Source organism: Alligator sinensis, unplaced genomic scaffold (genome assembly GCF_000455745.1).
Source record: "Alligator sinensis unplaced genomic scaffold, ASM45574v1 scaffold264_1, whole genome shotgun sequence".
NCBI classification, from domain to species: domain Eukaryota; kingdom Metazoa; phylum Chordata; order Crocodylia; family Alligatoridae; genus Alligator; species Alligator sinensis.
Window position 1 is genome coordinate 4,232,174 of NW_005841831.1, and position 19,604 is coordinate 4,251,777.

Consider the following 19,604-nt stretch of genomic DNA (forward strand, 5'->3'; position numbering starts at 1 on the left):
CACAGGGCCAGCCCAACCCGGCCTGTCCCCTCCATGCCTCACACTGCGTGGGTCCTGGCCTTGCAGCGGGGAACTGCAATGCTGCTGGGGCAGGCCAGGCCAGGCTGGCTCTGTGCTGCACCGCACGATTCCCTGCTGCAAGGCCAAGACCCATGTGGCACAGAATGGAGGAAATGAGCCAGGATGGGCTGGCTGCATGCTACAATGCATGGGTCCTGGCCTTGCAGCCAGAAACTGCGTGCCACAGCTGAGCTGGGCTGGTTCTGTGCCACTCTGTGCAGTCCCCAGCCTCGCAGCTGAAACTGCATTGTACCAGGCTGTGCCAAGCTGACTCTGTGCCACACCATATGGGTCCTGGCCTTGCAGCCTGGAACTGCATGCTGTAGCCAAGATGGGATGGACAGGGCTGGCTGCCCACCATACCCCCAGCACACACTCCCTACCCTCCATAACACCACACCCTACCACAGACCCCATACACAGTCCCACACCCTCCCACCATAACCCCACACACACTCCCACCATCCCCACACACACTGACACTCCCACACACTCCTACCCCAACCACATACCCCACATCCATACTCCTCAACGTTCACCCCCACCCTCTCCCACACTCCCACCCACGCCCCAACCACACAGTCCCCACATACACCCCCTTAACCTTCCTCCACACAATATACAAGAGTAAGAGTATATTTTGAGCTATTATGCAATCGCCTCTGGATGCACTATGCAAATGCACATAAATCGCAACAAAAATATTTTTAAAAATAAAATTAAAATAAGTTGTAGTAGATGTTTGATATTTAGTATATGATTTGGTTTTTTTTCCCAGTTTCAAGATGGCAATCGCCCCCTCCCAAAAGGAGTACTTCTAGGGAAAGGGGTGGGACTTCTGGTGGCAAAGGTCAGGGGTTAGGGGCAGGACTTCCAGTCCCAAGATGGTGACCAGGAGGCAGGACAGCTGTCAGGGGGCAGGGCTACACATGCAGCTACACTTGACAGCTCACCAGCCTCATTAAGCTGTCCTCCAGCCAAAATAATTGCCCACCCCTATTGTAGCGTGTGTTTCATGAATGTAATCTCCTTGTCCTATTAGCATAGCTCTGAAGAGGAAGTAAACCATGAAAATAAAGCATCTTTAGTAAATGATTTTCATGTGTTTCCTTCCCTTCCACAGTTGGAAAAGTAAAGGGGACAGTGGGATCTGTACATCCCTGGTGTCCAAGAAATGTTGTGCCTTGATTATCCTTTGTTAGTGCTGGGGTTGCCCAGCTGAAGAACGGAGATTCAATTAATGTACAGGCCCATATCTTGGGGAGCTGTTGGATTTTCAGTTAGGATGACAGATGGAAAGAAATGAGATGCTTGTAATGAAGGTGAAATTTGTGGAACTGTCAATTTAGACAAGTCTCCCTATAAATAATAAAGGAAGCAGCAAATTGAATCACTGCATTGCGTCTAGTTAGGCTTAGCCTCATTGTAGGAACTTTGAGAGATGGCCTCTGGGAAGTGACAGTAACATGTACAAGTAGCTAAGTATTTTAGTCTAGAATCATGGAGTATTGTCGGCATAGAATTTAAGTAATTCTGAACCAATAACCATTTTTCTGTAAAATATTTTTCTCATAGTTTGTTATTCATGGTTATAGTCTCTTGTAAAAAAATTAGTTTGGGTTTAAATGGTTTTAATTATGAGTGCAATAAACACCTATATATAACGTGTTTTTGTTAAATATTGGGTGTAGGCTGTTAAAGCAGAAGTGCATGCACATGTGAGACTTGAAATAGCTCTACTAGTCATGAACATGGAGCACACTTAGGAATAATAGGAATAATACTGATTTGCAAACACTGAAGATGATGGGTAAACGAAGGTATTATTTTCACTTTCTAATTGGAGAAAATAAAAACATAAAATGAACTTGCCAAAGACCACAGACTTACCTTTGGTAAAAATGGATATGAAATCAGGTTGTTTGATTTCTATAACCACAATAATGTCTTGTAATAAAGTAGTGTCCCTCCAGTACTTAGGTAGGTAGCAATATTCATTTCAGAATTCATTTAACATTTCTTACATCATAGGGCTTTAGTGAAGTTTTGTGGCAAAGATTTTAAAAAGAGCAGATGGTAGTTACACTTTTAAATAGTAGGGGTGCACCAATAAAGAGTTTCTTAGCTAACACCGATGGCTGTTTGTTTACTAGCCATATTGATCAATACCAATTTATAGGAATGCAGCCCAGCAGTTTGACAAGTCCTGTCTGGCCAGTAAGTCTGTGGGGAGGTAGATGGGTGGGGGGGGAAGAAGAGGTATATGGGGTGCAGATCAAAGCCTCCACAGTGAGGGAGGGAGTGGGGCTGGGGCTGTGGCTAGGGCAGGTGGTGCCTAGCCAGGACAGTGAATGCAACCCTGGGAGTGAAATGGAGCTGCAGGTGGCTCGTTTTGGGGGGGGGCAGTGTCTCCCTGCCACTGCATGCACGCCAGGGGCTGCATGGGAGCTTGTGCCGCTGCTGCACCCCCCCCGCACCCCTGCCGCCCCCCCCCGATTTGTGCACAGGGCTTGGGGCCAGGAGCTGCGCTGGCTTCTTCCTGGTGGCGGGGCTGGGGCTGGGATTCAAGTGGGTGGGGACGGGGCAGGTAACAGCAGCAATGGGAGGGGTGTCTACAGGGAATTTTGGAGTGGCTGTAGCCACCCCTGCAAGCGCTGCTGCTGCCCACCCCACCTACTTGCAGCTCACCTTTGCCCATGCACAAATCGGGGAGGGGGGGCAAATGCCCCCTGTGCCTCCCCTGGGGGACACGCAGCAGCAGGGAATCTCCCCCCCATGCCCTCCAGACGAGCTGTCCATGGCTCCATCCCACTCCCGACCCCGGGGTTGCATTCAGTGCCCTGGCTGGGCAACATCTGATCTGCCTTGATCTGCCCCCCACACACCCCTTCCCCCCACAGACTTACCAGCTGGACGCTGCTCTCCAAGTTGCCCAGCTGCATTCCTGGCCACATGCATGCTGCGGCTGTGAGCATGCATGCAACATTTATTGGTGACATTATCAGCTATGGCAGCCAAAAAAGCCAATTGCTGATGATGCTAATTTTCCTTTTATCGGTGACAATCCTGTGCGACTGATATATTGGTGCACCTCCATTTAAATAGGAATTCCTTTTTAGGCATGGTGAGCTCCCGCTCATTTGACTGGCTGTGCGTGCTCAAAATCCTTAATCACTTAGGACCTGATCCAGTGCCCATTTCTGTTAATGTTTTTTTCCATATCCCTTGAATCAAGCTTAAATACGGGTTTTGGAAATTGACATGAATCTTGCACTAAAAAAAACAAAAACTTGTCAGCTCCAGGAAAATTGAGGTGGGGTTTGTCAGTAAGTGTTGGGTTTGAGGGGTTTTGGAATTTGTTGTTTGTCTTAATGTATCTTTATAAAGAAAACCCTATTATCACTGATGTGCTAATCCTAATATTTTACAGGTTTATGGAACCAGCTGTTATTGTTTGCCTAGGTGGCATCCTCCCTTTTGGATCAATTTTCATTGAAATGTGAGTTTAAGTTGACTATTGCTAATAAATATGCTTGATATTTTCAGACTGCTAATAGTTGCAATTTATAATCTGCATATTTGATTCATTTAGGTATTTCATTTTCACATCATTTTGGGCTTACAAGATCTACTATGTTTACGGCTTCATGATGTTGGTGTTGGTTATTCTCTGCATTGTGACAGTCTGCGTGACTATTGTATGCACCTACTTCCTGCTAAATGCAGAGGATTATAGGTGGTAAGTGCCTTCTTTGTTCATAGTTGACTCAATGATGCACTATCCTAGTATTGAAATGGAAATTGACAAGATATTTTTTCCTATTCTAAGCAAGTTTCTGAAAGTTCCTGCTAGCTTTCTTAATGTATCTTATAAGCAGCTAGACTTTTACATTAGAGGTTGAAGGAAGGCAGAATTTATGTGGTAAAAATGTCTGTTATTCAACTACATGGCTGAGGATATAGCACACTATTTTGGCATGAAAGTAATGAGTAATTCCCTGGAAGGTTGCTTTTTTCAAATGAATCAAAATATTTTATTGAGTAGATTTTCTTCTTTTGTAGGTTTTCCTCATGCGCCATGCATTTTTTGTCAGTCAGTATTAGTTTGTGTGTTGATACACTTGTATGTTTTTTTCAGGCAGTGGACAAGCTTTCTTTCTGCTGCATCAACGGCAATCTATGTTTACATGTATTCCTTTTACTACTACTTTTTCAAGACAAAGTAAGTGGTGGTTATCATAAATGTTTAATTCGTAAATTAGGAAGGCCTTTGACACTGTCTCTCACCCCATTCTCGTTAAAAAATTAGGCGACTGTGGTGATGATGCTTACACAGTCAGATGGGTCGCCATTTGGCTGGAGGGCTGCACCCAGAGAGTGGTGGTGGACGGGTCATTTTCGACCTGGAGGGATGTGGGCAGTGGGGTCCCCCAGGGCTCGGTCCTTGGGCCCAAACTGTTCAACATCTTCATCAGCGACTTGGATGAGGGGGTGAAAAGCACCTTGTTCAGATTCACAGATGACACTAAGATGTGGGGAGAGGTGAGCACGTTAGAAGGGAGGGACAGGCTGCAATTGGATCTGGACAGGTTACAGGGATGAGAAGATGAGAATGGGATGGGATTCAACACTGACAAGTGTAAGATACTGTACCTAGGGGAGGAAGAACCAGCAGCATACCTACAGGCTGGGGAACTCCCTTCTCATCAGCACAGAGGCAAAAAAGGATCTTGGAGTCATTATTGATTCCAAGATGAAAATGGGCTGCCAATGTGAGGACGCGGTCAATAAGGCTAACTGCACCTTGTCATGCATCCACAGATGCACCACAAGCAGGTCCAAGGAGGTGATCCTCCCCTCTGTGCGACATTGGTCAGGCTGCAGTTGGAGTACTGTGTCCAGTTCTGGGCACCACGCTTCAGGAGGGATGTGGACAGCACTGAGAGAGTCCAGAGGAGGGCTCCTTGCGTGGTCAGGGGGCAACAGGGCAGGCCCTACGAGAAGAGGCTAAGGGACCTGAACCTGTTCAGTCTCCACAAGAGAAGGCTGAGAGGGGATCTGGTAGCCATCTGTAAACTTACCAAGGGGGACCAGCAGGGAATGGGAGAGTCCCTGTTTCCCCGAGCACTACCAGGAGTAACTAGGAATAATGGCCACAAGTTGGTTGAGGGTAGGTTCAGGCAGCACTACTTCATCAGGAAGCGCTACTTCACAGTTAGGGCGGCTAGGATCTGGAACCAACTTCCAAGGGAAGTGGTGCTGGCTCCTACCTTAGAGGTCTTTAAAAGGAGGCTAGATAATTACCTAGCTGGGATCGTTTGACCCCAGCATTCTTTCCTGCCCATGGCAGGGGGTCAGACTTGATGATCTGCTCAGGTCCCTTCCGACCCTACCAACTATGAAATTAAATGCTTATAACATTTTAAGCTTGTTTTAAAATAAGTGAAATAGTGAAAAATGACCTGTGAAATAAATTGCTACCTTGTTTCATTTCAGGATGTATGGCTTATTTCAAACATCATTTTACTTTGGTTATATGGCGGTATTTAGCACAGCCTTGGGGATAATGTGTGGTAAGTTCAGAATATATTAAGAATCTGTTATATTTCAAATATCCAGGTGCTAGTATTTTCAAAATGTGATGCAAATAATTTTATTGGATGCTAAAAATATACAGCTTTAAAAACAGGCTTGTAGTCAGAGAACTAAATGTTTTCAATCATTATGACACTAGCTTAAGTAGTGTAAAGTTATACAAACTAAGTAGGTAAACATCTCCAAGGTGCTGTACAGAAACAGACACCTTGCAGCCATGCTGCAAAAATTAAACAGTGCAAAAAACGAATGTAAGGATGTATTTTTAGCATGCTTAAACTTTGTCAAATTAATTCCATAATGATAAAGAATATCACAAATAGCTTTTATTCGGCCCTTTAGTGACTTACTGTCCTCATGTTAGTGTGAGGTATTGGGGCAACAAGGCTTTTTATGCTGCGTAAGAAAGACACTGTGGAAATTGTCTCCAGGTTACCCACCAATGAAGAGCATGAGCTGCAGGCTGGAATATGAATACTAGACAAGGGGATAAGGCTCCTAACCACCTGAATGTTTTCCTACCACTCAGCTGCTGCATGCACTTGCAGCAGCCTAGCTTACATGAGACCTAGATTGTCTTTCTGGTTTTTTAGTTTTTGGAGTAATTAGGCTAGTTGTTAACATTTTCTATATAGGATAAGTTGAAACAAACATGCAGACCCTCTATTCCTAGCATGCTGAAGAGCAGGGTTTAGACATCCAAACATATAGGGCGCCTATAAATGAGTGCAGAGGCTGCTCCAACATGCTGGAATTCCGGTGTGTCAGAGGAGACTCCATTAATTGAGTCGACTGAGCATGGCAATTACCACGCATGGCAGGAACAAGCTTTAGTTCAAGCATCCCCACCGCCATTTTTAAGCACAGGGGCACTGATACAGGAGATCTGTTGGCGCTCTAATTAAAACACTGCTGCGTGTGGTGCCCCCCCGAGCACATGTAAAAGTGCCCCTAGTGCCATTAACTTGCCAGCACTCATAGCTTTGAGGGGAAGTACGTTCTCCAGGTACCTGTTTGGTCTAGGTTGCCCTCCCAAGCCATGTCTCTAAGGTATGTCCACACTGTGGCAGCACTGTCTCTCAGCCCTGAGTACCGTGATGAGTTGGTATATTTGGGAACATCATAGCTGGACCATACAGTTGCCACTGCAGTGTAGATATAGGCTAAGATAGGGGTCAGCAACCTATGGCTCACAAGTCAGATCTGGCCTGCATAGGGGATGTGGTGGCAGGGGCATGCTCTCCACCCTGTACTGTCCATTCCTCTGCCACTTACTGCCAGTCCTGTCTGCAGCTTCTAGTATCCCTACCCTGTGCCAACGGTCTTCTCACCTTGCTACCATGCTGCGCAGCTGAATTTATGGCTCCCCATCACTGTTTGCAGTGGAAAACAGTGGCAGCCATTGGCAGGGGCCAGTGGAGCACAAAGCAGGGACGGCTGTGGTGCTGTGGAGAGGATTGGCAGCCTGGGCCCTGCAATGGCTAGGTCACAAGAGACATAACACCCTTTGTAGGAAAAACTTCTTTACTGTCCGAGTCCCCAAGGTGGGACCCCAATAGACTCCCTCCAGAGGTGGTGCAAGCACCTGCTCTGGACACTTTTTAAGAAACTTTTGGATGCTTATCTTGCTGGGATCCTTTGACGCTAGCTGACTTCCTGCCTTTGGGGCAGGAGGCTGGACTCGATCTTCGGAGGTCCCTTCCAGCCCTAATGTCTATGAAATATATGAAACTGGGCTTGTTTAGTCTGCAGAAGAGAAGACTGAGGCGTGGGATTTAATAGCAGCCTTCAGCTACGTGAAGAGTGGTTCCAAAGAGGATGGTGCTAGACTGTTCTCTGTGGTGGCAGATGACAGAACAAGGAGCAATGGTCTCAAGTTGCAGCAAGGGAAGTTTAGGTTAGATATTAGGAAAATCTTTCTCATTAGGAGGATAGGAAAACACTGGAACAAGTTACCCAGAGAGGCTGTAGAATCTCCATCCTTGGAGGCTTTTAAGACCTAGCTAGACAACACCTTGACTGGGGTGATCTAGTTGGGGATGGTCCTGCTTTGAGCAGGGGGGTGGACTAGATGACTTCCTGAGGTTCCTTCTAACCCTTATTTTCTAAGTCCTCCAGAATGACATCTAACGGTTGTCACAGTTGGCTGTGATTGCTATACTGAGCCAACCATCACTACCGCCATGGGACAAATCAAGCTGTTTGCCCTGATCATGAGAAGGTTTCTCCCCAACTCTTTCAATCTCCTTCTCCCCCCTCCCCCACCACACACACATTCTTTATATTGTTTATATTTGTCTTGGCACTTGCCATTCCAGATGGCATGGATTGCTTACTTTAATGACTTCAGCCTTAGCAATGTCCTGTGCCTATTGGCAGGGGTTGAAGAAACATTTAAATATTTACAGTTGATCCATGAACATGGTGCTGTTCAGGTGTTGTTTTAGCAGATGTTTGGAGGAAAATGTAAGATACTGTTTGGAAGTTAATCTGGTAATTTGATATACTAATTCATCTCTTAGTCCTTTCCCTCGCATCTTTTTGAAAACACCAGTTTGGTTCTTTGTACAAATATGTAGATAGTTTACCCTTTTTAAAGTCTTATTTTACAATTCCGTACACATGTGACTTTTTTTACTTGTATGAATAAACTCAACAACTCTATTAGTGAGTACTTGTGAGTTAAGATACTGATAAGGTTAAGGGTTACTGATACCTGTAAGGGTTTGCAGGATCAAGCCATTGGTAGATCCTGTAGTCACCATTTATTTCGCGCACAGATTTTTTTTTTTTCTTTTTTAATCTCTGGGAGACCCAAGAAGGTAATGTCAAGACACTAGGGGAGGAAAAACTCCAGTTATAAAGGCTGAATGCTTTTTATTCTACTGAAATCTCATCTGGCCTCTTGAAGTTCTTGGCACACTACATGGTTTCCCTACTGTTCTGGCAGCGTCTCAGCCATTTTTCTTCAATAAGCTTATACCTTTGAGCTCTAATCTTTTGTTAGTGCTCGGTATGGTACTGATTAAAATGTCTATAATGCAGAACTAAGCATGCCCATCAGTTTCTGTAATTAAAATATGCTAAAACATTGGAAAGGAAAATGTGCATATGCTTTCTTGTTATAGTGGAAAAAATGGATGTAGTATGAAGTAGAACTCTAAATTAGTTTAACTTTTCAAATATTTATCCAAATGAAAACATCTGATATGTATTCCATGTCCGGTGGCATTGTTTGGGGGGGGGTTTCCCCCTTGCCTTTATTGCGGAACATTGAAAGTAAACCCATGAGGTTCCTTTTTCCTAGGAGCTCTTGTATTCCATTTGTAAAAATCCCCTTTTAGCAAACTTCACTTGTCTTGCACGTTTAGTATGGGATTTTTTTTTTAAGTGTAATGGCTTTTCCCTTGACATCTGAACTAGCCAAGTGCACATTGTTGAAAATTAATTGGTGGCAGTCATTAGTTGTCTGTGGGTTCTGATGTAGCTTTATCAGATCTGACAGTTTCAAAAGGGCTTCTTTTAAAGCAGTCAGACTTGTCTTGAGCTACATTTCGAGGCAACTTGCCAGGAAAGTTGCCCTCACTGAGGGCTAATGGAAGCTTGTGCTATAAAACTGAGCTCTGTACATGCTTGTATAGATCTCTTTTGAAAAACATAGGGAGACCTAATGTTTTGGATGCCCATCCATGTTGTTTGCAGCATAATAAAACTGAATGCAACTTGAAACCATTAGGATTTTAGATGTCACTGACTGCATTGGCGCCTCTCTCTACCCGTATCACTTGTCCCTAGCTTCAGTTATCTTGACCATGGTTAGTCAACTTGGATTTAACATAATCTGTGGAACAAAGTGACTGCCCCTGCAGATCACCTGAATATTGATACTAGCCGTTGAAAGCTTATTACAACTTTCAGGCTTGCTGAGTTCCCTTTAATTTCATTTTGATGAAACTGACAGATAAAATCTCTTTTCTTTATGTCAGAGAAAAGCACTCTACTGATAGAATAGACTTTTTCCAGAGTTTCCTGACTAACTAATGTCATCTTCATGCTCTGTGGAGTGTGTAGTTTGAAAATATGAGCTTGTACTACTCTAGTATCACACAGATAAATAGACTTCTCAATAGTTTCTCAATTTCTCTATTTACTGAATCACAGTCCTACTGTGTATTACTTGTTTTTGCGCACTGTGGAGTTCTTTAGTGGTAAAATACTACAGCAGTGGTTACATTCTGTGGATCAGGTGTCCCCGAGATGTAATGAGCTGTTTCTATTCTGCACCACCACCAGTATAGAACTAGTGTCACCTGGGTTCATAATGAATTACCCATATTCTCAAGTTGTCCCTTTGAATAAACTGGAGTACCTGGATATGCTGCGTCTAGTTTTGTCCATAGAAAACCATTTGCACTGGAGAGTCTAAGAATTAGAGGTTGATAAAGTTTTTATAGAGAAAACAAATTTCAGCAAGACCCATTCTCTGGGTGTCACCAGTAGTGGCAGAGGTCAGTCCCAGAGACACCTGAACTGTATTTAGGAATTATTACCTATGAGTTGCTACTAAACTAAGAGTTAAAATTACAGTCTAGATTATGGTGACCCTTAATGCATCACTTCTATGGTACAGATAGCACACAAAAAGGAGGTTCCAGACACAGAATACTTGATCTGTCTGTGAATCTGAATCTCACAGATCATAAAATCATAGAGAAGTAGGTCTGGAAGAGACCTCCAGACATCTAGTTCAACCCCCTGCCTGAGGCAGGTTTGTTCCTATCCAAACCATCCAATACAATTCATAATCTAAACTCTACGTAAGTTTACCATCAAGCCTGACAAAACACAGACCTAACACCCTAACCTGCCACAGGTAAAGTAGGGGAACCATGGCAGCTAATGTCCTGCTTCTGTGAAATGTTGTTAATATATGCTCAAGAGATCCCAGGTAGAAGGCCATGCCCCTTGCTGCAGAGGAAGACATTAACTCCTAGAGTCTGTATCAACCTAACCATGGGGTAAAATTCCTTCCTGATCCCAAATATGGCATTTGGTTTGACTCTGAGTGGAGGGGCAAGACCCTCTAGCCAGGTACCTCTGACTTGGTCCTCAGCAGGAGCATTGGCCACACCCTAGTCAAATTCCCAGTCTTGGCTGTAGCCAACACCCAGTGCCTCTGAGCTTCCTGATGCATGAAGCAAAAAGAGGGGAGAAGGGGGGGAAGCCAGCAAAGCTCAGAAGCATAGGAGATGCCCATAGTAGAATGAATGGATAGCTATGCCTAGGTCATCCCTGACCAGTGGCTGTCCAGCCTCTTTTTGAACAGTGATAGAGAGTCCACAATGTCCCTGGGCAGTCTATTCCACTGCTTCACTATTCTTTCAGTGAAGAAGCTCTTCCAGATATCCAGTCTAAACTTAATTTACTACAACTTCAGGCCATTAGTCCACATCCTGTGTGCAGCAAGAGAAAAAAGGCATTTTCCTTCTTTATGGCAGCCCTTCAAGTATTGGAAGACTGCTGTGTCCTCTCTTAAGCACCTTTTCTACAAGCTGAACATGCCTAGCTCCTTCAGCCTCTCATCCTATGGCTTGCTTTCCAAGCTCTTGATTATGTTTGTTGCCTGCTTCTGGACTCTGTCTTCTCCATGTCCTTTTTAAAATGTGGAGCTCAGAGCTTCACATAGTATTCCAGTTGAGGCCTAACTGTACTGAGTAGAGGCAGTAACACCTCCCATGTCTTGCCCCTAATGCTTCTATTCATGCATCTCAAAACCGCATTTGCCTTTTGTGTGGTTGCATCACACTGCAGACTCATTGAATCTGTGACCTACCAAGATTCTCAGGTCCTTTTCCATGGTTCTGCCATCCAGCCACGTATCATCCATTTTATATTTGTGTTTTTGGTTATTCCTCCTGAGGTGTAGCATCTTGTATTTGTCCTCATTGAACTTCATCCTGCTAGCTATAGCCCAGCTTTCCAACCTGTTTAGATCCTACTGAACTGCATTCATATCTTCCAACATGTTTGCAATCCTTCCCAGTTTCATGTTGTCTGCAGACTTTCTCAAGCTTTCTGTGCTAGCACCCAAATTGTTAATAAATGTGTCGAACAGCACCAGGCCTAGGACAGACCCCTGTGGGGACTGCTCAAAACCTCTTGCCCTTCTGACATGGACTTGTTAATAATTTGAAGTCCATAGTGGCTGTTTGTGATCACCCTTTCCTCCTCCAGATGCTTGCAAATAGCCTTCTTTAGGATAATCTCCAGTACCTTCCTAGGTATTAAAGTGAGGCTAGCCAGTCTGTAGCTCCCCGGGTCCTCCATTTTTTAATTTTTTTTTTTTAAGATGGGTATTACATTGGCCCTTTTCCAGTCCTTTGGTACCTGGCCCGTTTCCCACAACTTCATGAAGATCATTGCCAAGGCCTCTTAGATTTCCTCTGCCAGTTCCTTCAGTACTCTGGGATGAAGTTCATCTGGCTCTGCTGCCTTGAATTCATTCAGACCCAACAAAAGCTCTCTGACCATCTCTTTTGTTATCTCCTCCCTCAGCTTGCCCCCCTTCCTTATCCAGATAATCCCTATTAGGTGTCTGGCTGCAGCTTAATTTTTTTTTCATGAAGACTGAGGCAAAATAGCTGTTGAGTAGATCTGCCTGCTTTGCATCTTCTGTTAGGAGTTTCCTTCTGACTTCTTAACAAGGGACCCACAGCTTCCTTTGTCCTTCTTTTCTGGCCAGCATACTTTATAGAACTTTTGTTGTTGTTGTCCTTGATCTCCTTCACCAGGTGTAGCTTGTTCTTTATCTTTACTTTCCTGATTTTTGTCTCTGCAGGTTCTTGCTGTTTCCTGGTAGCTTTCTTGGTGACCTGCCCATTATTCTATTGCTTGTATGCTTTCCTTCTGCATTTGAGGCATTTTAGAAGCTCCTTGTGCAGCCATATTGGTCTCTTGCAATTCTTCTTGTTTTTCCATCATGTTGGGACAGTTTCTTGTTGAGCTTCCAATACTGTGCCCTTTAGAAGCTCCCAGTCCTCCTAGGTGCCTTTATCCTTCAATCTATCCTCCCCTGACACCATGCCTATTAACTCCTTGAGTCAGATGAAATCTGCCTTTTTGAAATCTAGCATCCTAATTTTGCTAACCTCATGCTTTGCCTGGCTCAGGATCTGGGATTCTGTCATATTGTGATTGTTTCCTCTCAAGTTACCCATCACCTTTACATCCTTTACCATTTTCCCTGTTGGTCAGGACAAGATCCAAGATAGATGATCCCCTAGTTGTATCTTCCACTTTCTGGAAGAGAAAGTTGTCCTCCACATGAGTTAGGAACTGGCTTGGCATTTTTTGTTTGTTGCATTATTCTTCCAGCAGATGTCCAGAAAACTGATATCTCCCACCAGTACTATCCCATAGCATTTTGGATAGATTTGTCACATGCTTGAAGAGTTCCTCATCCACCTCCTCTTCCTGATTTGGTTGCCTATAATAACTTCCCACCATTATTTTTATGCTGCGTCTTTCACCTTTCATCTTCACCCAGATGCATTCTTCTTTGCTGTTGTTTCCCTCCTGAACCAGGGAACAAGTATATGTGCTTTTGACAGAGGCAGCACCACCACATTTCTCCCAGCCCTGTTTGTCTGAAGCAGAGTGTAACCTGTGATGTTGACATTCTTGTCATAAGAGTGGTCCCACCAGGTCTCTGTGATGCCAATCAGACCATGGTTCTTTTCACAGGCTGCAGCTTCCAGTTCATCTTGTTTATTCCCCATACTTCTCTCATCTGTATGCATGCATTGGGTATATTTTGCATTTTGACCTACTTGCTTTGCTTTTGCTCTACTTTTGCAGTCGTATAGCTTTCTGGCCCTTTCCCAGACTTAATTTGTTTCTTTGAGTCCTTTTCCCCTCTTGACTGTGCACTCTGTTGCTGGAGGGTTTTGATCACCATCCCCTGTGGAACGTAGTTTAAAGCTTTCCTTACTGGGATGGCCAAGTGACGTCCAAAAATGCTTTTCCCCATTCTCGTCAGATGGATCCCATCTCTTTATAGCAGTCCTCCTCCCAAGAGCATTTGTCTGTTGTCAAGGAAGCTGAAGCCTTCATGTCAACACCACTGTCCCAGCCATGCATTCACTTCCAGGATATGATGGCCTCTGCCTGAACCCTTGCCTTCCACAGGAAGAATTGATGAAAACACCACTTGTGCTCCAAGATCCTTAATCCTCTTGCCAAGAGCCTTATAATCACCTCTGATCTGCTCAGTATCATTCCTGGCAGTATCATTGATGCCTACATGGACAAGCAGGAAGGGGTTGGATGAACTTTAGCAGTCTCTCTATGACATAGTTTCTCAACCTGTGGTATGCGTACCCCTGGGGGTACACGAGACACAGGCAGGGGGTATGTGGGTACCCCAGCACTCTGTCTCTTTCATCTTCTTTTCCCCTCTCTCTCACCCCTTCCTCCTCTCAAAACTATGGCAAAAATTTGGTGAAATTAAAAAAAAAAAAATTAATTCCCCAGTAATTCCGCCCTCCTAGCTTTGGCCAACACCACCTCTAGCTCAGGTACATACTTGAGTTGTGCACCCCTGGTGTAAAAGGTGGTAACCCTACCAGCACCAGATCAGACATCTGTCATATCATGGCGTTATATACACAGCCCTTCTTCCAACAGGGTCAGGAGCACTTCATGTGCACATATTCGTCTATAAATATAAAATCCCCTGGAAAATTGAGTGTTGGGGTACTTATTCAAATTTCCAGAAGTTAGGGGGTACTTACTACTTAAAAGGTTGAGAAACACTGCTCTATGACATCCTGAATTTGGGCTCTAGGCAGGCAGCACACCTTCTGGCGCCCCAAATCTAGAAGACAAATGATGCCTCTGTCTCCTACATAAGGGCATCACCAGCCATCACCACTCTTCCCTTCCTTCATGGTGCAATGGTCCTTGGGGCCTTGTACTTTCTGCTATCCTAGGCTGCTACCTCCTATGCCTGCAGATGTCCTTGTCTACCTTTTCCTCAGCAGTTCCATTGCAGAGTGCTTGAAAGCGGTTGCTGACTTCAGTCTGCTGCTCTTCAATTTTGGGGGACCCTCTTTTGAGTAGTTACATGCTGCCACTTCTCCTTATTGCCCTTTGGCCTCTCCAGTACCAGCCTCTCATAACTCTTGTTCAAGTAATCTTCCTGGTCCCTGATGCAGTGCAGCTTGGATACCCGTGCTTCCAATCTTTGAATCTTCTCCTCCAGGAAAGACATCAGTTTACACTTGGTGCAGATGAGTGCTCCCGACCTTCTGGGAAGAACACCAACACAGCACATCCCACACAGGTCACAACAGCTGACTCCCAGACTCCATTTGTGTCTCCTTTGCTGCCTGGAGACCACCTAGGCTGTATGGGCAGGGGGGAGAAGGGGAGAGGAGAAAAGTCATACTACAAGAACCTGCAGACCAAACATCTGCAGCATGGCCCTTGTACATGTTCATACACACAGAATCTCCTGTTCCCTGGCTCGCTCCTACCAGGAAGTCCCTAAGCCAGCAGTTGTCAACCAGGGGCATGCATACCCCCCTAGGGTACTTGAGAAGGCCCTAGGGGGAACACATGGGCAGGCAGGGTCAGGCTGGACGTCGGGGGCAGAGGAAGCTCATACCTGGGGGCTGCCGCTGCTCCACATTCAACTGCATGCCACCTTCTCTCAGGTCTGCATCCGGTCACTGGGGGTATGCTGATCCAAAAAGAATGAAAACCCCTGCCCTTAGCAAACTCCCTCTCTGTTTGCTGCTCTCTGTTCCCTGCTCAAACTGGTTTGTTGGAGGCTGGCTGTGTATCTTAACTTTACTCCTCAGTTACCTAAATTAGCCCCATCCAGAGCAAGGCCTGTCACTCAGTTATTCCAGAGGGGAGAAGCAAAGAAAAGGAAGAAATAGCCAATAGATGAAAGACTGAGAATTAAAGCTTGCTTAAACACACTATTCACTTCTATCTGATGTCAGTAGTGATGAACACTTTCCTTCCCTGCTCCCTATGGAAGGACTTAAATGTGTGGCTTTCATCAGCCCATCGCTATTTGTACCAGCCTGGAAGCAAAAGTCTGGGCCAGTTTTTAGGAGAAATGCATATTATGTACTATAAAGAAGCCCCTCTCAACCCAGACACATCTTTATCCTTTTGAAGATGGTGGTGTTTGAATTGTTTCTTAATAAGGTACTCTGAATTGAGTTGTAAACATCTGTGTGTGGTTTTCTTCTGCATCTGATCAGCTTCCACACAAAACAGTAGTGGAGTCTCTAGTGGATTATTTTCAGGGGTCTCTGGCTTTCCTGTTTTGGGGGTAAAACTTTTGCTTGGGATTAGGGACTTATATTTTGATTATTTTTCTTCCTTTTGTTGTTTGGGCTAGCAGGGGGTTATTTGGAGGAAGTGGACGTCTGTGTTGGCTGATTGGTGGCCTTCAAGGGGAAAACTTGCTTTGCTGTGGACTTTCTGGTCAGCATCCTCCCAGGGAAACGTGTGCATAATCCATTCTGAGCAGAACAGCCAAAAAGCTTTGTGTTAAAAGCTCTATTAAATTTTACCCGTAGCCTTCAATTGCCCATCCATTGGTTACAATTATTACTATACAGGCGATGATAGCAGTTCTCTTTGATCTTTACCAGGCTTGCATCTCTTGCTCCCCTGTGAGTGTTAGCTAACCTGACATCCACAATTCCACCTATTTGGGAGACATGCAAGGCAGTGCTATGGACTCTTGTACTTCTATGCACCCTTATTGTTTATGCAGCCTTGCTGATCTACCCCAGAGTGGATTGGTGTTGATGAATCTATTTTCTGGGTCAAATTCTTCATCTCTCTTGCCATTAAACTGTCTGCAGTATTTCATTACTCAAACTGCTTCTGCTTGCAGAAATCCATTGTCCTATTTCTTTATTACTTCTGTGACTCAGGCATAATATTTCCATGATTCTTACTAATTTCAAAACTGCAGGTTGCAATTTCCCTTTAAACTAGTAGCAATTAGTAGTTAATCTTTTTGCTCAGGCCTCCTTGGAATCTCAGACTCCTAGGACCGAGGTCAGCTATTATTTGTACCTTATGGTAAGGCAAAAACACTTGCCAATAAAATACTCATCCAAAAGGTGTGTCACTTATAATAAAAACTTGCCCTCCTACATACCTTCCCTCAGAGTTAGGGCTTTATGCTTTCAACTCTTGGCCTCAAAAAATGGGCCTGGTTCTTGGAGACAGTGCGGGGCCTGGTACATTTATCAGGGCAACGTGAGCATGGCCTGTTGGTAAGATGGTTTAATGATATCTCTTGAGCTAAATGAGTTTTTGCCAGGCATTCCATGGGATAATTAGAATTTGAGGACAAGTATCCCAGGTAAGTTATTTTCTTTGTTCAGAACGGATAGCGTAAATAGCTTTATTTTAAGAAGTGTGTGCGCATGACTCTAAAATATACTCTCTTTTTGTTTTTTTGCAGGAGCTATTGGTTACATGGGAACAAGTGCCTTTGTTCGTAAAATCTACACTAATGTGAAAATTGACTAAGGAAATAAGAAAATTGAACTATGGATCAGTTACTGTTTTCACGGGAATGGACTTGCACAGCAACAAGCGCAAGAAGAGATTTGGGTTTTAACACTGGGCACTGTATGGGTCTCCGTTCTGTGGATGGCTTAAAGTAACATCTATTTTCATTGATCCTAGGTTCTTACTGACTGCTTTCTCCAACTGTTCACAGCAAATGCTTGGATTATATGCAGTAGACATTACTACAGTACATGGCTAATCTTCCCAAAAAAAAAAAAAAAACTAGCTCATTAAAGATGAATAGACTAGCTCTCTTCAGTGAAGAGGACAAACGGTTTATTTAAAGCATTTGTTCCATTCAGTAAAAAGAGGGAAACTTGGCTGCTAAAACTATGATTAGTAGTCTTCCTGGTACTTAACATTTCTAAATTATCTAAAAATGCTGTTCCAGAAAGATTACTTTTCAGATTTTTACTGCCATTTTCAGGATAGAGGTATGTTTTATATTTTGACTCTGGGTGCTTTTTTGGTTCATTTGCAATATCAACTATACCTACACCCATTTGTTTAAAAAAATTAAAAATATTAAAAAAACTGCATGTAATATATCAGCTATCATTCTAGTTGGACCAACTTCCCTTTTATTTATCTCTAAAATGATATTCAGCTACATCTTAAATCCATCCAAAGAAAATAAGGCTGAAGACAGAGGTGTGTTCTCTGCAATGCAATTTACTGTACAGTTAGAAAGCAACATGTTAAATGAAGAGGATACTGTTTGTTTTTAATAAACATTTCGAGGTCTAGATTAAAACAAAACCAACATTTTAACTGAATGTCTAAAGTGATTCTCCTTTTTTCCAAGTTAGTCTTATTTTTTTGTTTGGGTTTGAATGAAGGGTTTTCCTTAAAACGTTATTAAAGGGGTAATAAGTGTATATAACATTAAATAATGTAACTTAGGTGTAGATCCCAAATGTATTTGGATGTACAGATTTACTACAGAGTACTTTTCTGATGATTCGGTGTACAAATGTGTGAATTTGGGTGGCTTTTTACATCTTGCCTGCCATTGCATGAAACGTTGGGGTTCCTTCACAATGTGTGTCATGCTTTCTGTTCTGTTTCCTTTCTGAAGCTCTTACAGGAGTTAAATTTGTAATTTAGAACATTTTAATTTTTTGTTTATTTGATCTGGACACTGATATAACACCAAAAGCACAGCTGCTTTGGGGTGTTCAGAAAACTAAAATAAACTTTTCAGACAAAAATATTCTGATTGTGAAAATAGATGAGTTTGCAGTTGAAAATGTCTGTTTAAAAAGGCAATGCTACTGAATGCCAGTGTCTGTGTACAGTATTACTGTGCTTTTCAAATATCAAAAACCCATGCTTCACAGTCAGAGAATTTGCTTGCATCTGGATTATACAGTCCAGTTCCAAAATGGATGGTCAGTCTAGAAAGGTCCTCCTTGGCTGGACTGTCGATAGGGAAATCTGTTTATTGATCCAGCAAGTGTACTTGGAAGATGGAGAGATGAGAAGACGACTAATATAAATGAGCAAATAAAGGTTAAGATTTTCTAAGACAAACGAGTGTTAATTGTGCAGTGTACTTAGCTAGGAGGAGTCTCAATGTGTTAAGTCTCTCATGGAAACAGATTTAAGACTTTAAGGGGCAATCAGCTTGGGAATTTTGACACCTGCTATATAGGGAAGTTTTCATAAACCTGTTTGGATCAGAGTATCTTCCCCCAGAAAATGCAACTTACTAAATCAAAAAAAAATTATAAGCAGCAGTATTTGCATTAATGAACCCTATATCTATCTAAAAATCATACCAATGTTGTACAGGGGTGTGAAATACATTTCTGCTTCTTGAAGAGGGAGACAGGCACTCATAAGGGATTGTGTTGTTTTGAGGTGTTTTTGGAAAATTTTGCATTCTGTTTGTATATATAATGTAAAGTATGTGACCTTAAAATGAGTGGAACAAAATAATTCTTCTGAATGGGGAAAATGCAACCAAATCTACAGGTGGAAGAGATCAAAATCCTGCATATTCACTTGAAATTTTACTCAATAAATGTGTATTGCGTATACACGTGCTCTGATATTTTTTGGCCATTTTAACTGATCTTTGCAGGAAAAGAATTAAGTTATATTTCAAGTGAATTGTCAGTTTTTGTAGATGAGCATATTACAGTTTGACACAAGATACTTCTCATTTAAAAGTACAGACCAACTATAATGGGAGCATAACGTGGTCAACAATTGTTTCTGCCTTTGTCTGACAATAATGTAGGATTTATACAGAGTGGGTTTTGTACTTGTTCCCGTTAGTAATTTTGCTAGTGCATACAACTGTCTGAAGCCTTCTGCTGTATATTCTAAACTTA

At 43.3% G+C, this 19,604-nt stretch overlaps 1 protein-coding gene across 1 annotated transcript in view; it reads left to right on the plus strand.

Moving 5' to 3' along the window:
• TM9SF3 (transmembrane 9 superfamily member 3) overlaps positions 1-19,307 on the plus strand; it is a 95,287-nt gene extending 75,980 nt beyond the window's left edge. The window contains exons 11-15 of the mRNA XM_006014843.1: positions 3,491-3,559; positions 3,653-3,799; positions 4,199-4,282; positions 5,557-5,633; positions 17,156-19,307. Coding sequence (XP_006014905.1) covers positions 3,491-3,559; positions 3,653-3,799; positions 4,199-4,282; positions 5,557-5,633; positions 17,156-17,223 — 445 coding nt within the window. The 3' untranslated portion in view covers positions 17,224-19,307. The remainder of the gene's footprint in view (positions 1-3,490; positions 3,560-3,652; positions 3,800-4,198; positions 4,283-5,556; positions 5,634-17,155) is intronic.
• The last annotated feature ends 297 nt before the right edge of the window (positions 19,308-19,604 follow it).